At 37.2% G+C, this 20,083-nt stretch overlaps 1 protein-coding gene across 2 annotated transcripts in view; it reads right to left on the reverse strand.

Annotated features, from left to right (window-relative positions):
• The window catches only part of NEDD4 (NEDD4 E3 ubiquitin protein ligase), a 162,542-nt gene that overhangs the window by 128,019 nt on the left and 14,440 nt on the right, over positions 1 to 20,083 (reverse strand). For both annotated transcript variants that reach the window (XM_021673874.2, XM_064365708.1), the window contains exon 2: positions 5,011 to 5,084. In XM_021673874.2, the coding sequence (XP_021529549.2) occupies positions 5,011 to 5,084 (74 nt within the window). The remainder of the gene's footprint in view (positions 1 to 5,010; positions 5,085 to 20,083) is intronic.

The raw sequence follows: 20,083 nt of genomic DNA on the forward strand, positions 1-20,083 counted from the left end.
TCACCTGACTGATAAACTCAACCCTAACTTCTTTGTCAGGATTCTCCTAGAGAGTGGCTATCTGCTATTTCAGTAGAAATAAATTGAACACAGGTCAGACAAGAGCCATAAGGGCATCTGCCAGGATATGCAAGTTATATGACAGGAACACCTGGACATGAGTCAGGCACTTAGGCATGAGGGCACCTGCCAGGATAAAGACATACCGTGAAAGGCACACTGTAAACATCTACATCCAAATTCATAGAGTCTCATCAGGGTAGGGCTAGAGTTTACAGCCACTCTCCTGGAAGAGACTTCAAGACCAAATTAGAAAAAAAAATACAACAGCAGCTTTGCAAGACCCTGTAACAGAGGACCCTGTAGGAGAGGACCCAGTTAAACAATGCAAGAACTTCTGAACCACGGAAACCATGAGAAAATAAATGTATGTTCTTTTAAGCAACTATGTTTGTGGTAATATTATTATGCAGCAATAAACAAATACAGCCCATATATGGTCTATGCTGGTGAATGTACCATGAACACTTGATAAGAAAGTTGTTAGAAATAGTGTTCTTAGGTAAAAGTTGTTCCTAATATTGTTCGAATGTATGTTTTTGTTGATTTTTTTTTATTTAGTTGTTTTATCAACTGTTGAAAGAGAAGTGTTAATGCCTCCAACTATGACTGGGATTTTTAAAAATCTCCCCTTTAATTCTGTCAAATTTTGATGCATATTTTTCTAAGTTCTTTTAGCAGGAACACACACATTTACGATTGCTATATATTCCTGATTGAGTTCATTTTTATCATCATGAAATGTTTGAATATTTTTGCATTGAAATCTGTTTTATCAGATATTGATATATCCACTTCAGTCTATTTATGCTCACTGCATGGCATATCTTTTTGTGTCCATTTTCTTTCAACTTAGCTATGTCTTTATATTTTAAGTGTATCTCATAAGACAGTATATAGTTAGGTCTTTTTTAAAAAATTTATACTAACAATTCCTGCCTCCTATTTATTTTAATCCATTAATGTTTCATGTAATTATTGACATAACTGGATTTAGGTTTACCAGGTTTATTGTTTATTTTCCATGGCCCTGCCCGTTCCTTTTTTTTTTTTTTTTGAGAAAGAGTTTTGCTCTTGTCACCCAGGCTGGAGTGCAGTGACATGATGTTGGCTTACTGCAGCCTCCACCTCCTGGGTTCAAGTGATTCTCCTGCCTCAGCCTCCCAAGTACCTGGGATTACAGGTGCCTGCCACCAAGCCCAGCTAATTTTTGTATTTTTAGTAGAGATGGGGTTTCACAAAGTTGGCCAGACCACTCTGGAACTCCTGACCTCAAGTAATCACCTGCCTTTGCCTCCCAAAGTGCTGAGATTACAGGTGTGAGCTACTGCACCCAGCCTCTTTTACTTTTTTTTGATCATTTGTTCCTCCTTTTCTGGCTTTTTTTTTTCCTTTAATGGAGTTTTGCTCTTTTGCCCAGGCTACAGTGCAATGGTGTGATCTTGGCTCAATGCAACCTCTGCCTCCCGGGTTCAAGTGATTCTCCTGCCTCAGACTCCTGAGAGGCTGGGATTACAGGCATGAGCCACCACACCTGGCTAATTTTGAATTTTTAGTAGAGATGGGGTTTCACTATGTTGGCCAGGCTGGTCTCAAACTCCTCACCTCAGGTGATCTATCTGCCTCAGCCTCCCAAAGTGCTGGGATTACAGGTGTGAGCCACGAGGCCTGGCCTCTTTAACTTTTTTTGATCATTTTTTCCTCCTTTTCTTTTTTTTTAAAATTTTTAAATTTTTTTTTTTTTGAGACAGGGTCTCACTCTGTCACCTAGGCTGGAATTCAGTGGCATAATCACAGCTCATTGCAGCCTTGACCACCTGGGCTCAAGTGATCCTCCCACCTCAGTGTCCTATGTAGCTGGGACCACAGGTGCATACAATCACACCTGGCTAATTTTTTGACTTTTTGTAGAGATGGGGTCCCACTTTGTTGCCCAGGCTGGTTTTGAACCCCTGGGCTCAAGTTCCTGATTTTTTTCAGTTTTTCAAGAATTTCATTTTAAAATCTACTGTTTTTTCAATCTGTAATTCTTTGCATTTTTTTTTATTGGTTTCTCTGGATATAGCAATATACATCATTAATTTTTTATTCTACTTACACTTAGTATTGTACCATTCTACTAAATAGGTCCATAACTCATACCGGTTCCATCCTTTATGTTATAGTTGTTATATGTATTCCATTAACATACAACATAAATCCTACAAAACAATGTTGTTAGCTGGGATTTCAACAGGCATATGTCTTATTTTAAAAAGGTATGATGATAAAAGCAAAACATGTTTTGTATATTCCCAGATATTTACTATTTTTGATGTTCTTTATTCCTGAGGACCTGAGTGTCCATCTGGTTTCAATTTTCTTCAGCTGATAAGATATCTACAAAGAAGGTCTGCCAACAATGAATTCTCTAGCTGTCTTTTTTTAGAAAATGCTGTCATTTTGTCATCTTCCTTAAAAAATATTTTCACTGAATATAAAATTATGGATTGACGGTTGTTATTTTATTGTCCCATTTTTTCTTGTCTCCATAGTTTTGGGTAAGAAGTCAGTAATTAATTGAATTACAGTTCCCCCATGTGTAAAGGGTCATATTTTCCTCTTTTGTCAAGATTTTTCTCTTTATTCTTGGCTTTCAACAGTTTGACTATTATGCACCTCATTGTGTTCTTAGCATTTATCCTGCTTGGTGTTTTTTAATACTATATGAATTTAATCAAATTTGAAAAAAAAAAAAAACTTGGCCAGTTTTTTCTTCAAAATATATTTTGCCTTCTTCTTTCCCTCCCCTCTCCGACTGTAAGATATTATCTAATGATACCCACATTAGACTGTTAGATATTATCTAACAAATCCCCAAGGCTCTGTTCTTTTGTTTGTTTGTTTCTTTCTTTTCTTTACCTCCACTCTTTGTCTCTCTCCTCTCTCTCATCTTCTAGCTAGGTAACAATTTGTACTGATCTATCTTTAAGTTCAGTTTTAATCTTTCCTCTTCTCCATTTGGCTGATAAATCCACCCAACAATTTTAACTTCAAATGCTGTATGTTTCAATTCTAGAATTTTCATTTTTTTATGGTTTCCATTTCATTTCCTATTTTTTAAAATTTATTGCAGGCATATTTTATTTTCTCTACTGAAAAATGCCTTCTATTTTTCTGGTTCTTTTTAGGTAAGTAATTTTGCATTATATCCTGGACATAGATTATAAATGTTAAGTTTTGGAGACTGAATTTTGCTGTTTTTGTGTGTGTATGTATGTGTGTGTGTGTGTTTGCCTCTTTTATCATTGCAATGGTTTGAATATTTGTACGCTCCAAACTGCATTTTGAATTTTGATTCCCAATGTGGGAATATTGAAAGATGGGTCTTGGTTGGAGGAATCTGGGTCATGGGAGCAAATCCCTCCTGAACAGGTTAATGACCTCCCTTGGGAGTGAGTGAGTTCTCATTCTATTTGTTCCTCTCTATTTGTCAAAAAGAGGCTGGCACACCTTCCCCTTACTTCCTCTCTTGCCATGTGATTTCTTTGCGTATGCAAGGTCCCCTTCCCCTTTCTGCCATGACTTTAAGCAGCCTGAGGCCCTGACTAGATGGAAAACCCCAATCTTAAACTTTCCACTCACCAAATCAACCTCTTTTCTTTACAAACTACACAGTCTCAGGAATTCTGTTACAGCAACACTAAACAGACTAAGACAATCATGCAATTAATTATCTTGTTTGGACAAGAGCCACAAATCCTGTTTTTGTTTGCTTTTTGAGACAGGGTCTCACTTTGTCACCCAGACTGGAGTACAGTGGCACAATGTTGGCTCACTGAAGCCTCAACCACCCAGGCTCAAGCAATCTTCCTCAGTCCCCCAAGTAACAGGAAGTATAGGTATACGCCACCGTGCCCAGCTGACTTTTTTATTTTTTGTAGATATGAGGTTTCATCATATTGCCCAGGCTGGTCTCAAACTCCTAAGCTCAAGCAATCCATCTGCCTCAGTCTCCCAAACCCCGTTTCTTAGGCTTTGTTCAGAGCTTTTGCCTTCAGCTGAGTTGCTGAGCTCTTCAGCTCTCTCCCTTCCAGAATCCTTACCATTGCCATGCTTTCTTCAGATTCAGAGATTCAGCAAATTATCAGTTGGAAATACTATTATGCTACTTTCCACAACAATTTGCTAATACTATTTGATATTTATTTATTTATTTTCTTGAGACGGAGGCTCATTCTGTTGTCCAGGTTGGAGTGCAGTGGCACGATCTCGGCTCAGTGCAACCTCCACCTCCTGGGTTCAAGTGATTTCTGGCTAATTTTTGTATTTTTAGTAGAGACAGGGTTTCACCATGTTGGCCAGGCTGGTTTGGAACTCCTGACCTCGAGTGACCCACCTCCCTCAGCCTCCCAAAGTGCTAGGATTACAGGCGTGAGACACCACACCCAGCCCTATTTGATTTTTAATTGAATCAAAGATTGGATTCTGCTACTTTCCCAGGCCATGAAGACTACAATTTTTCCACGTTCTGATTCTACCTGCCCTCAGACCAATTTATAGTATCAGGAACTCAGTACCATTCCCTTCTTCCAAACACGAACTTCCCACCAGAATCTGCCTGCTCTGTTCACTTTCCACTGGCTTCAGGTTGCTGCTTTTTGTACTAAGTCCAGAGTTTATGGTTGTCATCTGCTAAAGAATTAGTCTGTTAGAATTTTACAAATTTCCAGAAGCAGAGTTTAATAACGTATTCTATAATAATTGCTATCATTTGTACTTCTGCCTAATTTCACAAATTTAGTAATTCAGACACCAAGAGATTTAATAAACCACTAATTGGAAATATTATTGTTATACTTTCCACAACAATTTACTAATACTATTTGATTTTTAATTTAACTAAAGTTTAGAAAAAATTAATTAACAAATGCAAAGTTTTAAAATTATAAGCCACATTGATATACTTACCTAGCTCCCAATATATCCTTCTTGGCAAGGCCTATTCCAGCTATAACTTTTACTCTCACAATTCGTGAATTTTCCTAAAATACAAAAATTTAGATTTAATTTTTATGTACTTATAAGTTAACTAAGACACAATCTTCTAAAAAATATTTATCAAATAAAGTAATTAGGATATTAAAATTAATTGAAGAATTTTTCAATAATTAATTTGGTTAAAAGTTACATAGGAAAAAAGAAAATTATTTGTAGATGACCTGATTATTTACAAAGATAAGCAAAAACTTGAGTCAAATTATTACACTGAATAAGAATTTATCACTGTGTCCAAGAAAATCTAAAGCCAAAGTATTGCAACTAATATGAATTTCTAATTATTGCTTTCACAAAAGTGAAAGTTCATCATCATTTGGTTTTTGGGTTTTTTTTTGTTTTTTTTTTGAGACAGAGTCTCACTCTGTTGCCCAGGCTAAAGTGCACTGGCGTGATCTTGGCTCACTACAACCTCTCCTCGTGGGTTCAAGTGATTCTCATGCCTCAACGTCCCAAGTAGCTGGGATTACAGGCATGCACCACCATGCCTGGCTAATTTATCTACTTTTAGCAGAGACAGACTTTCACCATTGGCCGAGCTGGTCTTGAACTCTTGTCCTCAGGTGATCTGCCCGCTTCAGCCTCCCAAAGTGTTGGGATTACAGGCATGAGACACTGCACCCAGCCCATAATTATTTGTAATAACGACTTAGAAAAGGTTATTTTAAAAATCCCATTAAACAGACAACAGAATATATAACAATGTTGTATTGTAATGTATCAAATATTAAATATCTTTGATATGATGGCATGGAGGTTTGATAAAGAGGGTCTTAGATTCAAGAGATACAGACTGAAGTGTTTAGGGATAAAGTAGCATAAAGTTTGCAACTTACTTTCAAATAACTTAGCAAATAAAAAATTGAACATGACCATGCTGTGTCTATGTGTGTATAATACAAATAAAGAAGAATAAGCAAAATGTTACCAATTTGTGGATTTAGTTCTTGAGTATTCAGGTGTATACTGTACTATTTATACTACTCTTTTAACTGTTCTGTAGGTTTAAAATTGTTCAATATAAAAAGGTAAGAAAAAATTATAAAACATTATGCATACTTTTTTTTTAAAATTCACATTACAAAACTGTTAGAAATAAAATAAGAAATATAAAAACCTTCATAGATAACATTATAAAATATTGCCAGGCATGGTGGCACACACCTATAATCACAGCACTTTGGGAGGCCAAGGTGAGAGACTCACTTGAGCCCAGGAGTTTGAGACCAGTCTGGGCAATATAACAAGACCTCATCCCTCCAAAAAATTAAGCCAGCCATGGTGACTTGTGTCTGTCATCTCAGCTACTAGGGAAGTTGAGGCAGGAGGATTGCCTGAGCCTAGGAGTTTGAGTTTATAGTGAGCTATGAACACCACTGCACTCCAGCATGGGTGACAGAGCAAGATCCTATAAAAAAATTTACAAAATATTGAAGAATATAAACAAGACTTCAATAAATGGAGAAATCCACTGTGTTTATGTGTGAAAATATTTAATATTATATTTTTTCTCCAAAGTAATCTATAAATTTAAAACAATTCCAACAGCCTCTTCAAATTTTTTCATGGATATTTATAAATAATTCCAAAATTCATATAGAAGAGTAAAAATGAGTAAAGAAGTAAACGATAACATTCAATCACTCTCTTACACTAAAATATAAAACCAAATTCCATATAAAGTCTAAAAGTAAAAGCTTTTTAAAGCATTCATTAAAAATTTTAGAGTAGTTCTATATCATTTGGAACGATTAAAAAAATACAAATGCTAACAGCAAAAATTATTAAATTCCACAATAATAAAATTATATACCTTTAGTATGAGAAAAAAATATCATGTGCAAAATGAAAAAAATAAGGGGATATTTTAGATACTTCTTCCTGTAGACATATCTAAAATATATATACAGGATAGAAGTATCTAAAATATATATTATTGAGACAAATGATAATTACCCAGAATATGTGAAGAACTCCTAAAAATCCATATGTAAAATACAATTAACCAAGTATAAGATATCATGTAGAATGGCTAAGAAATATATGAAAAGATAATCTCACCAGTCAGCAGAAAGAACGCTAATGCACTGTTGGTGGGAATGTAAATTGATGGATCATTCTAAAGAGATGCTTGACATGCTTACTAAAGTTCTAAAACAAAAACCCAGGAACTCCATTTTTAGATGTTTCCCTAGATAAACGTACATCTACGTACACAAGGACTTAAGTACAACGGTGTTTACAGGAGCATTACTGAAGATCAACAAATGTGGAAAAGGAAGCGGAGCAAGATGGCCCATTCAAACCTCTAGTGACAGTCTCCACCAAGGAACATCAAATTGAAGCAATTTTCAAACAAGAAAGCACCTTCTTAAGAACCAAAAATCAAGTGACTGATCACAGTACCTAGTTTTAACATCATATCAAGGAAAGAGGCACTGAAGAGGGTAGGAAAGACAGTCTTGAACTGCCTACACCGCCCCTCCCACATACCCCGGCAGTGCAGTGTGGCAGCTAAGAGAGAATCTATGCCTTTGGAGGAGGAAGAGCAAAGTGAACGTGGGACTTTGCATTGGAACTCAGTGCTTCCCTGTCACAATGGAAGGCAACACAGGGCAGAAGTCAGCTGGCACCCATGGAAGTAGAATTTAGATCAGCCTCAGCCAGAGTGGAATCATCCATCCAAGTAGTTTGAGGCTGAATTTGGGCAAGCCTTGTCCCTGTAGGCTAAAGCATTCCGAGATCCTAAATAAACTTAAAAGGCAGTCTAGACCATAAGCACTGCAGTCCCTGAGCAAGTCCTGGTACTGTGCTGGGCTTGGAGCCAGTAGACTTGGGATGCACATGAACCAGTGAGACACCAACATGGTGGCCAAGGGTATGCTTGTGTCACCCCTCCTCCAACTTCAGACAGTTCAGTTCATAGCTCTAGGAGAGAGCACAGAGGAGACTATGTTCTGCAACTTGGATACCAGCACAGTCACAACAAAATAAAGCAGCAACCAGAGTCCTGATCCCCCATTCTAGGTCCTAGCTCCCAGACATTTCTAGACCCATCCTGGGTCAGAGGGGAATCCGCCACCCTGAAGGAAAGGACCTAGTCCTGACAGATTTCACTGCCTGCTGACTAAAGAGCTCTTGAGCCTTGAATAAAAATCAGGGGTACCCAGGCAGCAGTTGCCCCAGGCCTTGGGCAAGACTCAGTATTATGCCGGCTTTGGGTGTGATCCAACACATTCCCAGGCGTGGTGGCCACAGGGAAAGACTCCTGCTTGAGGAACGGAGAAGGAAAAGTAAAAAAAAGATTGTCTTGCAACTCGGGCACCAGCTCAGTCACAGTAAAATAAAGCACCAATCAGACTCCTAAAGTCACTGATTCCTGGCCTTAGCTCCAAGAGGGCATTTCTAGACCCACTCTGGGCCAGAAGGAAACCCACTATCCTAAAGGGAGAGACCCAGGCCTGGGAGGACTCACCACCTACTGATTAAAGAGACCTTGAGCCCTTAATAAATATTAGCAGTAGCCAGACTGTCGTGGCCACTGGTCTGCGCAGTGGTAGCCATGGGCAGACTCTGCTTGAGGAAATCAAAGGGAACAGTAAAAAGGACTTTATCTTGCAACCTGGTTACCATGACAGTCCCAGTAAAATAAGCACCAAGCAGATTCCTAAAGTGCCTAATCCCAGGCCCCAATTCCTTGACATCATTTCTAGACCCACCCTGTGCCAGAAGGGAATCTACTGCACTGAAGGGAAAGACCTGGTCCTGGCAAATTCATCTCCCGCTGACTGAAGAGCCCTTGGGTATTAAACAAACACAAGCAATAGCCAGGAAATAGTTACCACAAGCCTTGAGCAAGATCTGGTACTGTGTTGGCTTCAGGTGTGACCCAACACAGTCCCAGTGGTGGTGCCCACAAGGGTCCTTGTGTCACCCTTCTGCCAACTTCAAGCAGTTCAGAACACACAGAGAGAGACAGACTCATTCCACTTCTTTGGGGGAGAGTAAGGGAAGAGAACAAGAGTCTCTGCCTGGTAATCCAGGAAATTCTCCCAGATCTTACCCAAGACCAGCAAGGTGGTACCTCTATGAGACTACAAGAGTCATAACATTACTGGGCTTGGGGTGCCCACTAATATGCTCACATACGGCTTCAGTGACCAAAGACTTGGATCACAACATTAAATTCCTTTTGAATACTTGGAAAGCCTTCTCAAGAAGAATGGGTACCGATCAGCCCAGACTGAAGATCTGAATAAATGCCTAACTCTTTAATGTTCAGACATTAATGAACACCCACAAGCATCAACAACATCCAGGAAAACATGATCTCACCAAAAACAAACTAAATAGGGCCCCAGTGACCAATTCCAGAGGGACACAGATATGTGAACTCTCAGAGAATTCAAAATAGCTGTTTTGAGGAAGCTCAATGAAATACAAGACAACACAAAGAAGGATCTCAGAATCCTATCAGATAAATTTAACAAAGAGATTGAAAATCTCTTTGATTCTTATAAAGAATCAAGCAGAATTCTGGAGTTGAAAAAATTAAATGACAAACTGAAGAATACATCAAAATCTCTTGATGGCAGAACTGATCAAGAGGAATAAAGAATTAGCAAGTTTGAAGACAGGTTATTTGAAAATACACCGTCAGAGGAGTAAAAATAAAAAAAGAATAAAAGTAACAAAGCATGCCACAGAATCTAGAAAATAGCCTCAAAAGGGCAAAGTTAAGAGATTTTGGGCTGGGCATGGTGGCTCATGCCTGGAATCCCAGCACTTTGGGAGGCCGAGGCAAGTGGATCACTTGAGGTCAAAAGCTCGAAACTCTCCTGGCCAACATGGCAAAACCCCGTCTCCACTAAAAATATGAAAATTAGCTGGGTGTGGGGGCGCACACCTGTAATCCCAGCTACACAGAAGGCTGAAGAATGAGAAATGCTTGAATCTGGGAGGCAGAGGCTGCAGTGAGCCAAGATTGTGCCACTGCACTCCAGCCTAGGCAACAGGGTGAGACTCTGTCTCAAAAAAAAAAAAAGTTATTAGCTTTAAAGAGGAGGTAGAAAGAGAGACTGGGGTAGAAAGTTTATTTCAAGAAATTGTAACAGAGAACTTTCTAAGCCTAGAGAAAGATATCAATATTCAGGTACAAGAAGGTAGCATATTTAACCCAAAGAAGACTACTTTAAGACATTTAGTAACCAAACTCCCAAACGCAAAAGATAAAGAATGGATCATAGAAGCAGCAAGAGAAAATTTAAAAACAAAACAAAAAACAAAGAAGCTCCAATACGTTCAGCAGCAGGTTTCTGAGTAGACAACAGGCCAGGAGACAGTGGTATTATTTATTTAAAGTGCTGAAGGAAAAAAATCTTATTCTAGACCAGTATGCCCAGTGAAAATACACTTCAAATGTAAAGGAGAAATAGAGACTTTCTCAGACAAACAAAAGCTTAGGGATGTAATCAACATCAGACCCATCCTTCAAGAAACGCTAAAGGGTGTCCTACAGCCTGAAAAAAAAAAGAACCTTCAGTCTGAAAGAAAAGAACCTACAGCCTGAAAGAAAAGGAAATTAAAAAGTAATAAGAAATCGTCTGAAGGTACAAAATTGACAGGTAACAGTAAGTACACAGACAAATACAATATATGACAACACTGTAATTGTGGTATGTAAACTACTCATATATTGAGCAGAAAGACTAAAAGATGAACCTATCAATAATAATGACAACAATTTTAAAAGACAGACAATATAAGAAGATATAAATAGAAATAAGAAAAAGTTAAAAAGCAAAGGGGATAAAGTGTAGAGTTTTTATTAGTTTTCTCTCTTCCTGTCTGTTTTTACAATCTGAGTTAAACTGTCATCAGTTTAAAATAATGCATTATAAGGTGTTAATTGCAACCCTCATGGTAACATCAAGTTAAAAAACCTACAACAGATACATAAAATATATAAACCAGGAAATTAAAGCATACCACCAAATAAAACACTTTCACAAAAAAGTCCATAAAACAACGAGAAAACAAATTTAAAATGGCAGAAGTCCTTACTTATAAATAATAACAATAAATGTAAATGAACTAACCTCTCCAATCAAAAGACATAGAGTGGTTGAATGGATTAAAAAACAATCTGTTGCACACAAGAAACACACTTCACCTGTAAAGACACACATAGATTAAAAATAAAGGGATGGAAAAAGATATTCCATGCCAATGAAAACCAAAAAGAGCAGGAATAGCTGCATCAGATAAAACAGATTTTAATATAAAAACTAAAAAAAGAGACAAAGAAGGTTATTACACAATGATAAAGGGATCATTTCAGCAAGAAGATAAAATAATTGTAAATATATATGCATCCAACACTGAAATATCCAGTTATATAAAGCAAATATTATTAAAGCCAAAGAGTGAGCTAGACCTCAATACAGTAATAGTTGGAAATTTCAGCATTCCACTTTTGGCAATGGACAGATATCCAGATAATAAATCAACAAAGAAACATTGAACTTAATCTGCCCTATGAACCTAATAGACAGTTATAGAACATTTGAAAAACAAAATTGAAAAACAATACACATTTTTCTCCTTGGCATATGGATCATTCTCAAGGATAAACAATATGTTAGCCACAAAACAAGTCTTTAAAAATTCAGCTAGGCATATTGGTTCATGCCTGTAATCCCAACACTAAGTCAAGGTGAGAGGACTGCTTGGGCTCAGGAGTTCAAAACCAGCCTGGGCAACACAGTCAGACCCTATCTGTTAAAAACAAATAAAAAACAACAAAAAACAGGCAACATAGTGGCCCTGTCTTGAAAAAGAAAATAATTTAAAAAATTAAAATCTTAAAAGTATCTTCTCTGACTACAATGGAATAAAACCATAAATCAATAACAAGAGAAATTTGGAAATAACACAAACAAATAGAAATTAAACAGTATGCTCTTGAATGACCAGCAAGTCAATGAAGAAATTAAGAAGATATTAAATAATTTCTTAAATCAAGTAATAATGGAAGCACAGCATAGCAAACCTATGGAACACAGCAAAAGCAGTACTAAAAGAGAAGCTTATAGCTATAAGTACCTACGTGAAAAAGTAGAAAAACTACAAAAAAAAAAAAAAACTAGAAATGTATCTTAAAGAACAAGAAAAGAAAGAGCAAATTAACTCTAAAATTAGAAGAAAAGAAATAATAAAGATCAGAGCAGAAATAAATAAAATTGAAGCAAAGAAAATAATACAAAATATCAACAAAATGAAATGGTGGTGCTTGAAAGGATAAACAAAATAGACAAAACATTAACTAGACTAAGAAGGAGAGAAGGCCCAAATAAATAAAATCACAGATGAAAAAGGAGACATTACAACTGATATCACAGATGTTGAAAGGGTCATTAGAGACTATTAGGAACAACTATATGATAATAAATTGGAAAACTTAAGAGAAATGGATAAATTCCTATACACATACAACCTTCAAAGATTGAACAATGAAGAAATTCAAAACATAAAAAGACCAATAACAAATAATGAGATTGAAGCTGTAATAAAGTCTCTCAACAAAGAGAAGCCCAGGACCTGACGGTTTCACTGCCAAATTCTACCAAACATTTAAAGAATTAATACCAATCCTACTCAAACTATTACAAAAAATAAAGGATGAGGGAATACTTTCCATACTCATTCTGTAAGGCCAATATTACCCCAATATCAAAACCAGAAAAAGATCCATTGAAAAAGACTACAGGCCAATATCTCTGATAAACCTTGATGCAAAAATCCTCAATAAAATAGTAGCAAACCAAATTTAACAACACACTGAAAAAATCATTCATCATGACCAAGTGGGATTCATACCAGGGATGAAAGGATGTTTCAACATACTCAAATAAAAGTGATACATCACATCAACAGGATGGAGGACAAAACCCATATGATCATTTCAAATGATGCTAAAAAGCATTTGATAAATCCAGGACTTGAACTCAGATCTGGACCAAGCAAATCTAACAGATATCTACAGAACCCTTCACTCCAAATCCACAGAATATACATTCTTCCTAGCACCACATCACACCTACTCTAAAACTGACCACCATAATTGGAAGTAAATCACTCCTCAGCAAATGCAAAAGAATGCAAAAAGTTACAAACAGTCTCTCAGGCCACAGTGCAATCAAATGAGAACTCAGGATTAAGAAACTAATTCAGAACCGCACAAATTCATGGAAACTGAACAACTGGCTCGAATGTTGACTGCATAAACAATGAAATGAAGGCAAAAATAAAGATGTTCTTCAAAACCAACGAGAATAAAGACACAATGTGCCAGAATCTCTGGGACACATTTAAAGTAGTGTCTAGAGGGAAATTTATAGCAATAAATGCCCACATGAGAAGCAAGGAAAGATCTAAAATCAACACTCTATGGACAAAATTGAAAGAGCTAGAGGAGCAATATCAAAAAACTCAAAAGCTAGCAGAAGACAAGAAATAACTAAGATCAGACCAGAACTGAAGGAGATAGACACAAAAAAACCCTTCAAAAAATCAATAAATCCAGGACCTGGTTTTTTGAAAAGATCAACATAATAGACCACTAGCCAGATTAATAAAAAAGAAAAGAGAGAAGAATCAAATAGATGCAATAAAAAACGATAGAGGGGATATTACCGATTCCACAGAAATACAAACTACAATCAGAGATTACTACAAACAACTCTATGCACATAAACCAGCAAATCTGGAAGAAATGGATAAATTCCTGAACACTTGCACCCTCCCAAGCCTCAACCAGGAAGAAGTTGAAACCCTGAATAGACCAATAACAAGGGCTGAAGTTGAGGCAGGAATTAATAGCCTACCAACCAAAAAAAGCCCAGGTCCAGATGAGTTCACAGCAGAATTCAACTAGACATACAAAGAGAAGCTGGTACCACTCCTTCTGAAAATATTCCAAACAATCCGAAAAGAGGGAATCTTCCCCAAATCATTTTATGAGACCAACATCATCCTGATACCAAAATCTGCAGAGACTCCACAAAAAAAGAAAACTTGAGGCCAATATCCATGATGAACATAGATACAAAAATCTTCAATAAAATACTGGCAAACTGATTGCAACAGCATATCAAAAAGCTTATCCATCATGATCAAATAGGCTTCATCCCAGGGATACAAGGCTGGTTCAACATATGCAAGTCTATAAACGTAATCTACCACATAAACAGAACCAAAAACGAAAACCACATGATTATCTCAATAGATGCAGAGAAGGCCTTCAACAAAATTCAACAGCCCTTTATGCTAAAAACTCTCAATAAACTAGGTATTGATTGAATGTATATCAAAATAATAAAAGCTATTTATGACAAACCAACAGCCAATATCATATTGAATGGGCAAAAACTGGAAGCATTCCCTTTGAAATCTGGCACTAGATAAGTATGTCCTCTCTTACCACTCCTATTCAATATAGTGTTGGAAGTTCTAGCCAGAGCAATCATGCAAGAAAAAGAAATAAAGAGTATTCAATTAGGAAAGAAAGAAGTCAAATTGCCTGTATTTGCAGACGACATGATTGTATATTTAGAATACCCCATCATCTCAGCCCAAAATCTCCTGAAACTGATAAGCAGTTTCAGCAAAGTCTCAGGATACAAAATCAATGAGCAGAAATCCCAAGCATTCCTATATACCAATAACACACTAAAGGAGAGCCAAATCAAGAGTGAACTGCCATTCACAAATGCTACAAAGACAATAAAATACCTAGGAATACAACTAAAAAAGGATGTAAAGGACCTCTTCAAGGAGAACTATGAATCACTGCTCAAGGAAATAAGAGAGGACACATACAGATGGAAAAACATTTCATGCTCATGGTTAGGAATAATAATTATTGTGAAAATGGCTGTATTTCCCAAAGTAAGATTCAATGCTACCTCCATCAAGCTACCTATGACCCTCTTCACAGAACTGGAAAAAAACACCTTAAACTTCATATGGAACCAAAAGAGAGCCCACATAGCCAAGACAATCCTAAGCAAAAAGAACAAAGCCAGAGGCATCACGGTACCTAACTTCAAACTATACTACAAGGCTATGGTAATCAAAACAGCATGGTACTGGTACCAAAACAGAGATATAGACAAATGGAACAGAACAGAGACCTCGGAGGCAATGCCACACATCTACAACCATCTGATCTTTGACAAACCTGACAAAAACAAGCAATGGGGAAAACATTCCCTGTTTAATAAATATTGATGAGATAACTGGATAGCCATTGTGCAGAAAATAGAAACTGGACCTCTTCCTGATACCTTACACTAAAATTAACTCCAGATGGATTAAAGACTTAAACATAAGACCTAACACCATAAAAACCCTAGAAGAAAACCTAGGCAAAACAATTCAGGACATAGGCATAGGCAAGGACTTCATGACTAAAACACCAAAAGCATTGGCAACAAAAGCCAAAATAGGCAAATGGGATCTAATTAAACTCCAGAGTTTCTGTACAGCAAAAGAAACAATCATTAGAGTGAACTGGCAACCAACAGAATGGGAAAAAATTTTTGCAATCTACCCATCTGACAAAGGGCTAATATCCAGAAGCTACAAAGAACTAAAACAGATTTTCAATAAAAAAACAAACAAACCCATTCAGAAGTGGGCAAAGGACATGAACAGACACTTTTCAAAAGAAGACATATATGAGGCCAAAAAACATACGAAAAAATGTTCATCATCACTGGTCATTAGAGAAATGCAAATCAAAACCACATTGAGATACTATCTTATGTCAGTTAGAATGGCAATCATTAAAAAATCAGGAGACAATAGATGCTGGAAAAGATGTGGAGAAATAGAAACACTTTTACACTGCTGGTGGGAGTGTAAATTAGTTTAACCATTGTGGAAAACAGTGTGACAATTCCTCAAGGACCTAGAAATAGAAATTCCATTTGACCCAGCAATCCCATTACTGGGTATATATCCAAAGGATTATAAATCATTGTATTATAAAGACACATGCACACATACCTTCATTGTAGCACTGTTAACAATAGCAAAGACTTGGAACCAACCCAATGCTCATCAATGATAGACTGGACAAGGAAAATGTGGCACATATATATTATGCAGCCATGAAAAAGGATGAGTTTGTATCCTTTGTAGGGACATGGATGAATCTGGAAACCATCATTCTCAGCAAACAGACACAAGAACAGAAAATCAAACACCACATGTTCTCATTCATAGGTAGGTGTCGAACAATGAGAACACATGGACACAAAGAGGGGAGCATCACAAACTGGAGTCTGTTGCGGGGCACCAGGGGAGGGACAGTGTGGGGTAGGGAGGTTGGGGAGAGATAACATGGGGAGAAATGCCAGATATAGGTGACAGGGGGATGGAGACAGCAAACCACATTGCCATGTATGTATGTATGCAACGATCAGCATGATCTGCACATGTACCCCAGAACCTAAAGTACAATAAAATACACACACACACACACGTAAACCTGACTACGGATAGAACATAGCTCAACACAATAAAAACCAAATATGACAGACCCATAGACAGTATCATGGTAAATAGGGAGAAACTGAAAGCCTTTCCTCTATGATCTGGAACAAGATAAGGATGTCTACTTTCTTTCCTTCTTTTTTTTTTTTTTTGATGGAGTCTTACTCTGTCACCCAGGCTAGAGTTCAGTGGCACAATCTCAGCTCACTGTAACCTTCGCTTCCCGAGATCAAGTGATTCTCCTGCCTCAGCCTCTCGAGTAGCTGGCACTACAGGTGTGCGCCCATATACTCAGGTAATTTTAAAAACAAACAAATTTTTAGTAGAGATGGGGTTTCACCATGTTATCCAGGCTAGTCTCAAACTCCTGACCTCAGGCAATCCACCTGCTTTGGACTCCCAAAGTGCTGGGATTCCAGGCATGAGTCACTGTGCCTGGACTCCCCAACTTTCACCACTGTTATTGAATATAGTACTCAAACGATTCCAAAAAATGGCTAGAAAAATGTCCTAGCTAGAGCAATCAGATAAGAGAAAGAAATGAAGGGCAGCCAAACTGGAAAGGAAGACATGAAATTATTCTCATCTGAGGATGATATGAACTTGTATTTGGAAAACTTAAAGACTCCACCCAAAAGTTATTAGAACTGATAAACACATTCAGTAAAGTTGCAGGATACAAAATCAATATATATATAAAAAAGCAGCATTTCTTTTTATTTAAGAAATCAGGTATTATATCAGTAACATTTTTATATGCTAAAAGTGAACGATCTGAAAAAGAAATCAAGAATGTAATCCCTTTTACAATTGCTACAAATAAAATTAAGTACCTAGGAATAAACTTAACCAAAGAAGTGAGAGATCTCGACAACGAAAACTATAAAACACGATGAAAGAAATAGAAGACAACACCAAAAAAAAAAAAAAATTTCAAGTTCATGAATTGGAAGACTATGTTTAAAATGTCCATAATACCCAAAGCAATCTAAAGATTCAATGCAATTCCTATAAAAATACCAATGACATACTTCACAGAAATAGAAAAAACAATCCTAAAATATATGAAATTACAAAAGATCCAGAATAGCCAAAGTCATTCCGAGCAAAAAGAACAAAATGGACTCAAATTGATTACTGGATTTTAAATTATACTGCAGAGCTATAGTATCCAACACAACATGGTACTGGCATAAAAAGAGACATACAAACCAGTGGAACAGAATAGAGAACAAAGAAGTAAATCTATACATATACAGTAAACTCCTTTTTGACAAAGGTGCTACAAACACACAATGGGGAAATGATAGTCTCTTCAATAAATGGCACTGGGAAAACTGGTATCCACCTGCAGAAGAATCAAACCAGACCCCTATCTCTTGTCATATACAAAAATCAAATCTGTAATCCCAGCACTTTGGGAGGCTGAGGCCAGTGGATCATGAGGTCAAGAGATCGAGACCATCCTGGTCAACATGGTGAAACCCCGTCTCTCAAAATACAAAAAATTAGCTGGGCACGGTGGCGCATGCCTGTAATCCCAGCTACTCAGGAGGCTGAGACGGAGGTTGCGGTGAGCCGAGATCGCGCCATTGCACTCCAGCCTGGGCAACAAGCGCGAAACTCCGTCTCAAAAAAAAAAAAAAAAAAAAATCAAATCAAGATATTGAGGAAACTCTCCAGGACACTGGTCTAGGCAAAAATTTCTTGAGCAATACCCCAAAGCACAAGCAACCAAACCATAAATGGACAAATTGGATCACATCAACTTAAAAAGCTCCTGCATCGGCCAGGCGCAGTGGCTCATGCCTGTAACACAGCACTTTGGAAGGCCGAGGCGGGCAGATCATAAGGTCAGGAGATCAAGATCATCCTAGCTAACAAGGTGAAACTCCATCTCTACTAAAAATACAAAACGTTAGCTGGGCATGGTGGAGCACGCCTGTAGTCCCAGCTACTTGGGAGGCTGAGGCAGGAGAGTTTGCTTGAACTGAGGAGGTGGAGGTTGCGGTGAGCTGAGATCATGCCACTGCACTCCAGCGTGGGTGACAGAGCGAGACTCTGTCTCAAAAAAAAAAAGAATAGCTCCTGCATGGTAAAGCAAACAATCAACAAAGTGAAAAGATAGCCAACGGAATGGGAGAAAATATTTTCAAACTATCCAACAAGGGACTAATTACCAGAAAATATATGAAGCTCTAACAACTCAATAGGAAAAACTCCAATAATCTGATTTTAAAATGGGCAAAAGATCTGAATATATATTTCTCAAAAGAAGACATACAAGTGCAAAACAAGTATTTGAAAAGGTTTTTGATATCACTAATTAGGAAAGTGCAAATCAAAACTACAATTTGGTATCATCTTATCCCAATTAAAATGGCTCTTAGCCAAAAGACGGGCAATAACAAACTCTGGCAAGAATGTGGCAAAAGGGGTATCCTTATACTCCATTAATGAGAGTGTAGATTAGTATAACCACAATGAAGAACACTATGGAGTTTCCTCAAAAAAGTAAAAATAGATTATTTTATGTTCCAGCAATCCCACTGCTAAGTATATACCCAAAGGAAATGTAATCAGGGCATTGAAGAGATATCTGCATTCCCACATGTATTGCAGCAGATCTGGAATCAGCTTGCAATCATCAACAGAGGAACAGATAAAGAAAATATGGTACGTAAACTCAATGCAGTCCTATTCAGCCATAAAAAAGAATGAGATTCCGTCATTTGCAACAACACAGTTAGAACTGGAAGACACTATGTTAAGTGAAATGAGTCAGGCAGAGAAAAACAAACTTTGTACATTCTCACGCATTTGTAAGAAGAGTAGTGAGACCTGGAGGAAGTGGATGAGCACAAAAATATAATTAGATACAACGAGTAAGACCTAGTACTTGATAGCACAATATGGTGACCACAGTCAGCAATAATTTGTTGTACATTCCAGAATAACAGAGGGAGAACACTTAGAATGTTTGCAACACAAAGAAATGATGAAAGCTTTAACTAATATATACCCCATTTACCTGGATGTGGTTATCATACATTGCATGTCTGTATCAAAATATCTCACGTACCCCATGAATATATATACTTACTGTGTCCATAAAAGTTAAACATTTTTTAAAAATTTAAAAGATCAACAAATATGAAATGTGATAGCACAAGAGATAGCAAATTAACAGATTCTATTCTAAAATGATTCCACTGATAAGTAGCAGCTTGTATGTCTTTCTCAGAAGAGGTCTGAGTGGGAGAAAATATATATATCATAGATTACTTATTTTAACCTTCTTCCTTCTAAAGATTTACAAACACCCCTGTTCCAGGAGATCTTGCTAAATAACTAAGATATAATCGTGGCTGCAGAATGGTATTTCAGTCAATGATGGACAGCATATATGATGGTGGTCCCATAAAAT

Source organism: Aotus nancymaae, unplaced genomic scaffold (assembly GCF_030222135.1).
Source record: "Aotus nancymaae isolate 86718 unplaced genomic scaffold, 86718_ANA_hifiasm-v0.15.2.pri h1tg000062l, whole genome shotgun sequence".
Taxonomy (NCBI): domain Eukaryota; kingdom Metazoa; phylum Chordata; class Mammalia; order Primates; family Aotidae; genus Aotus; species Aotus nancymaae.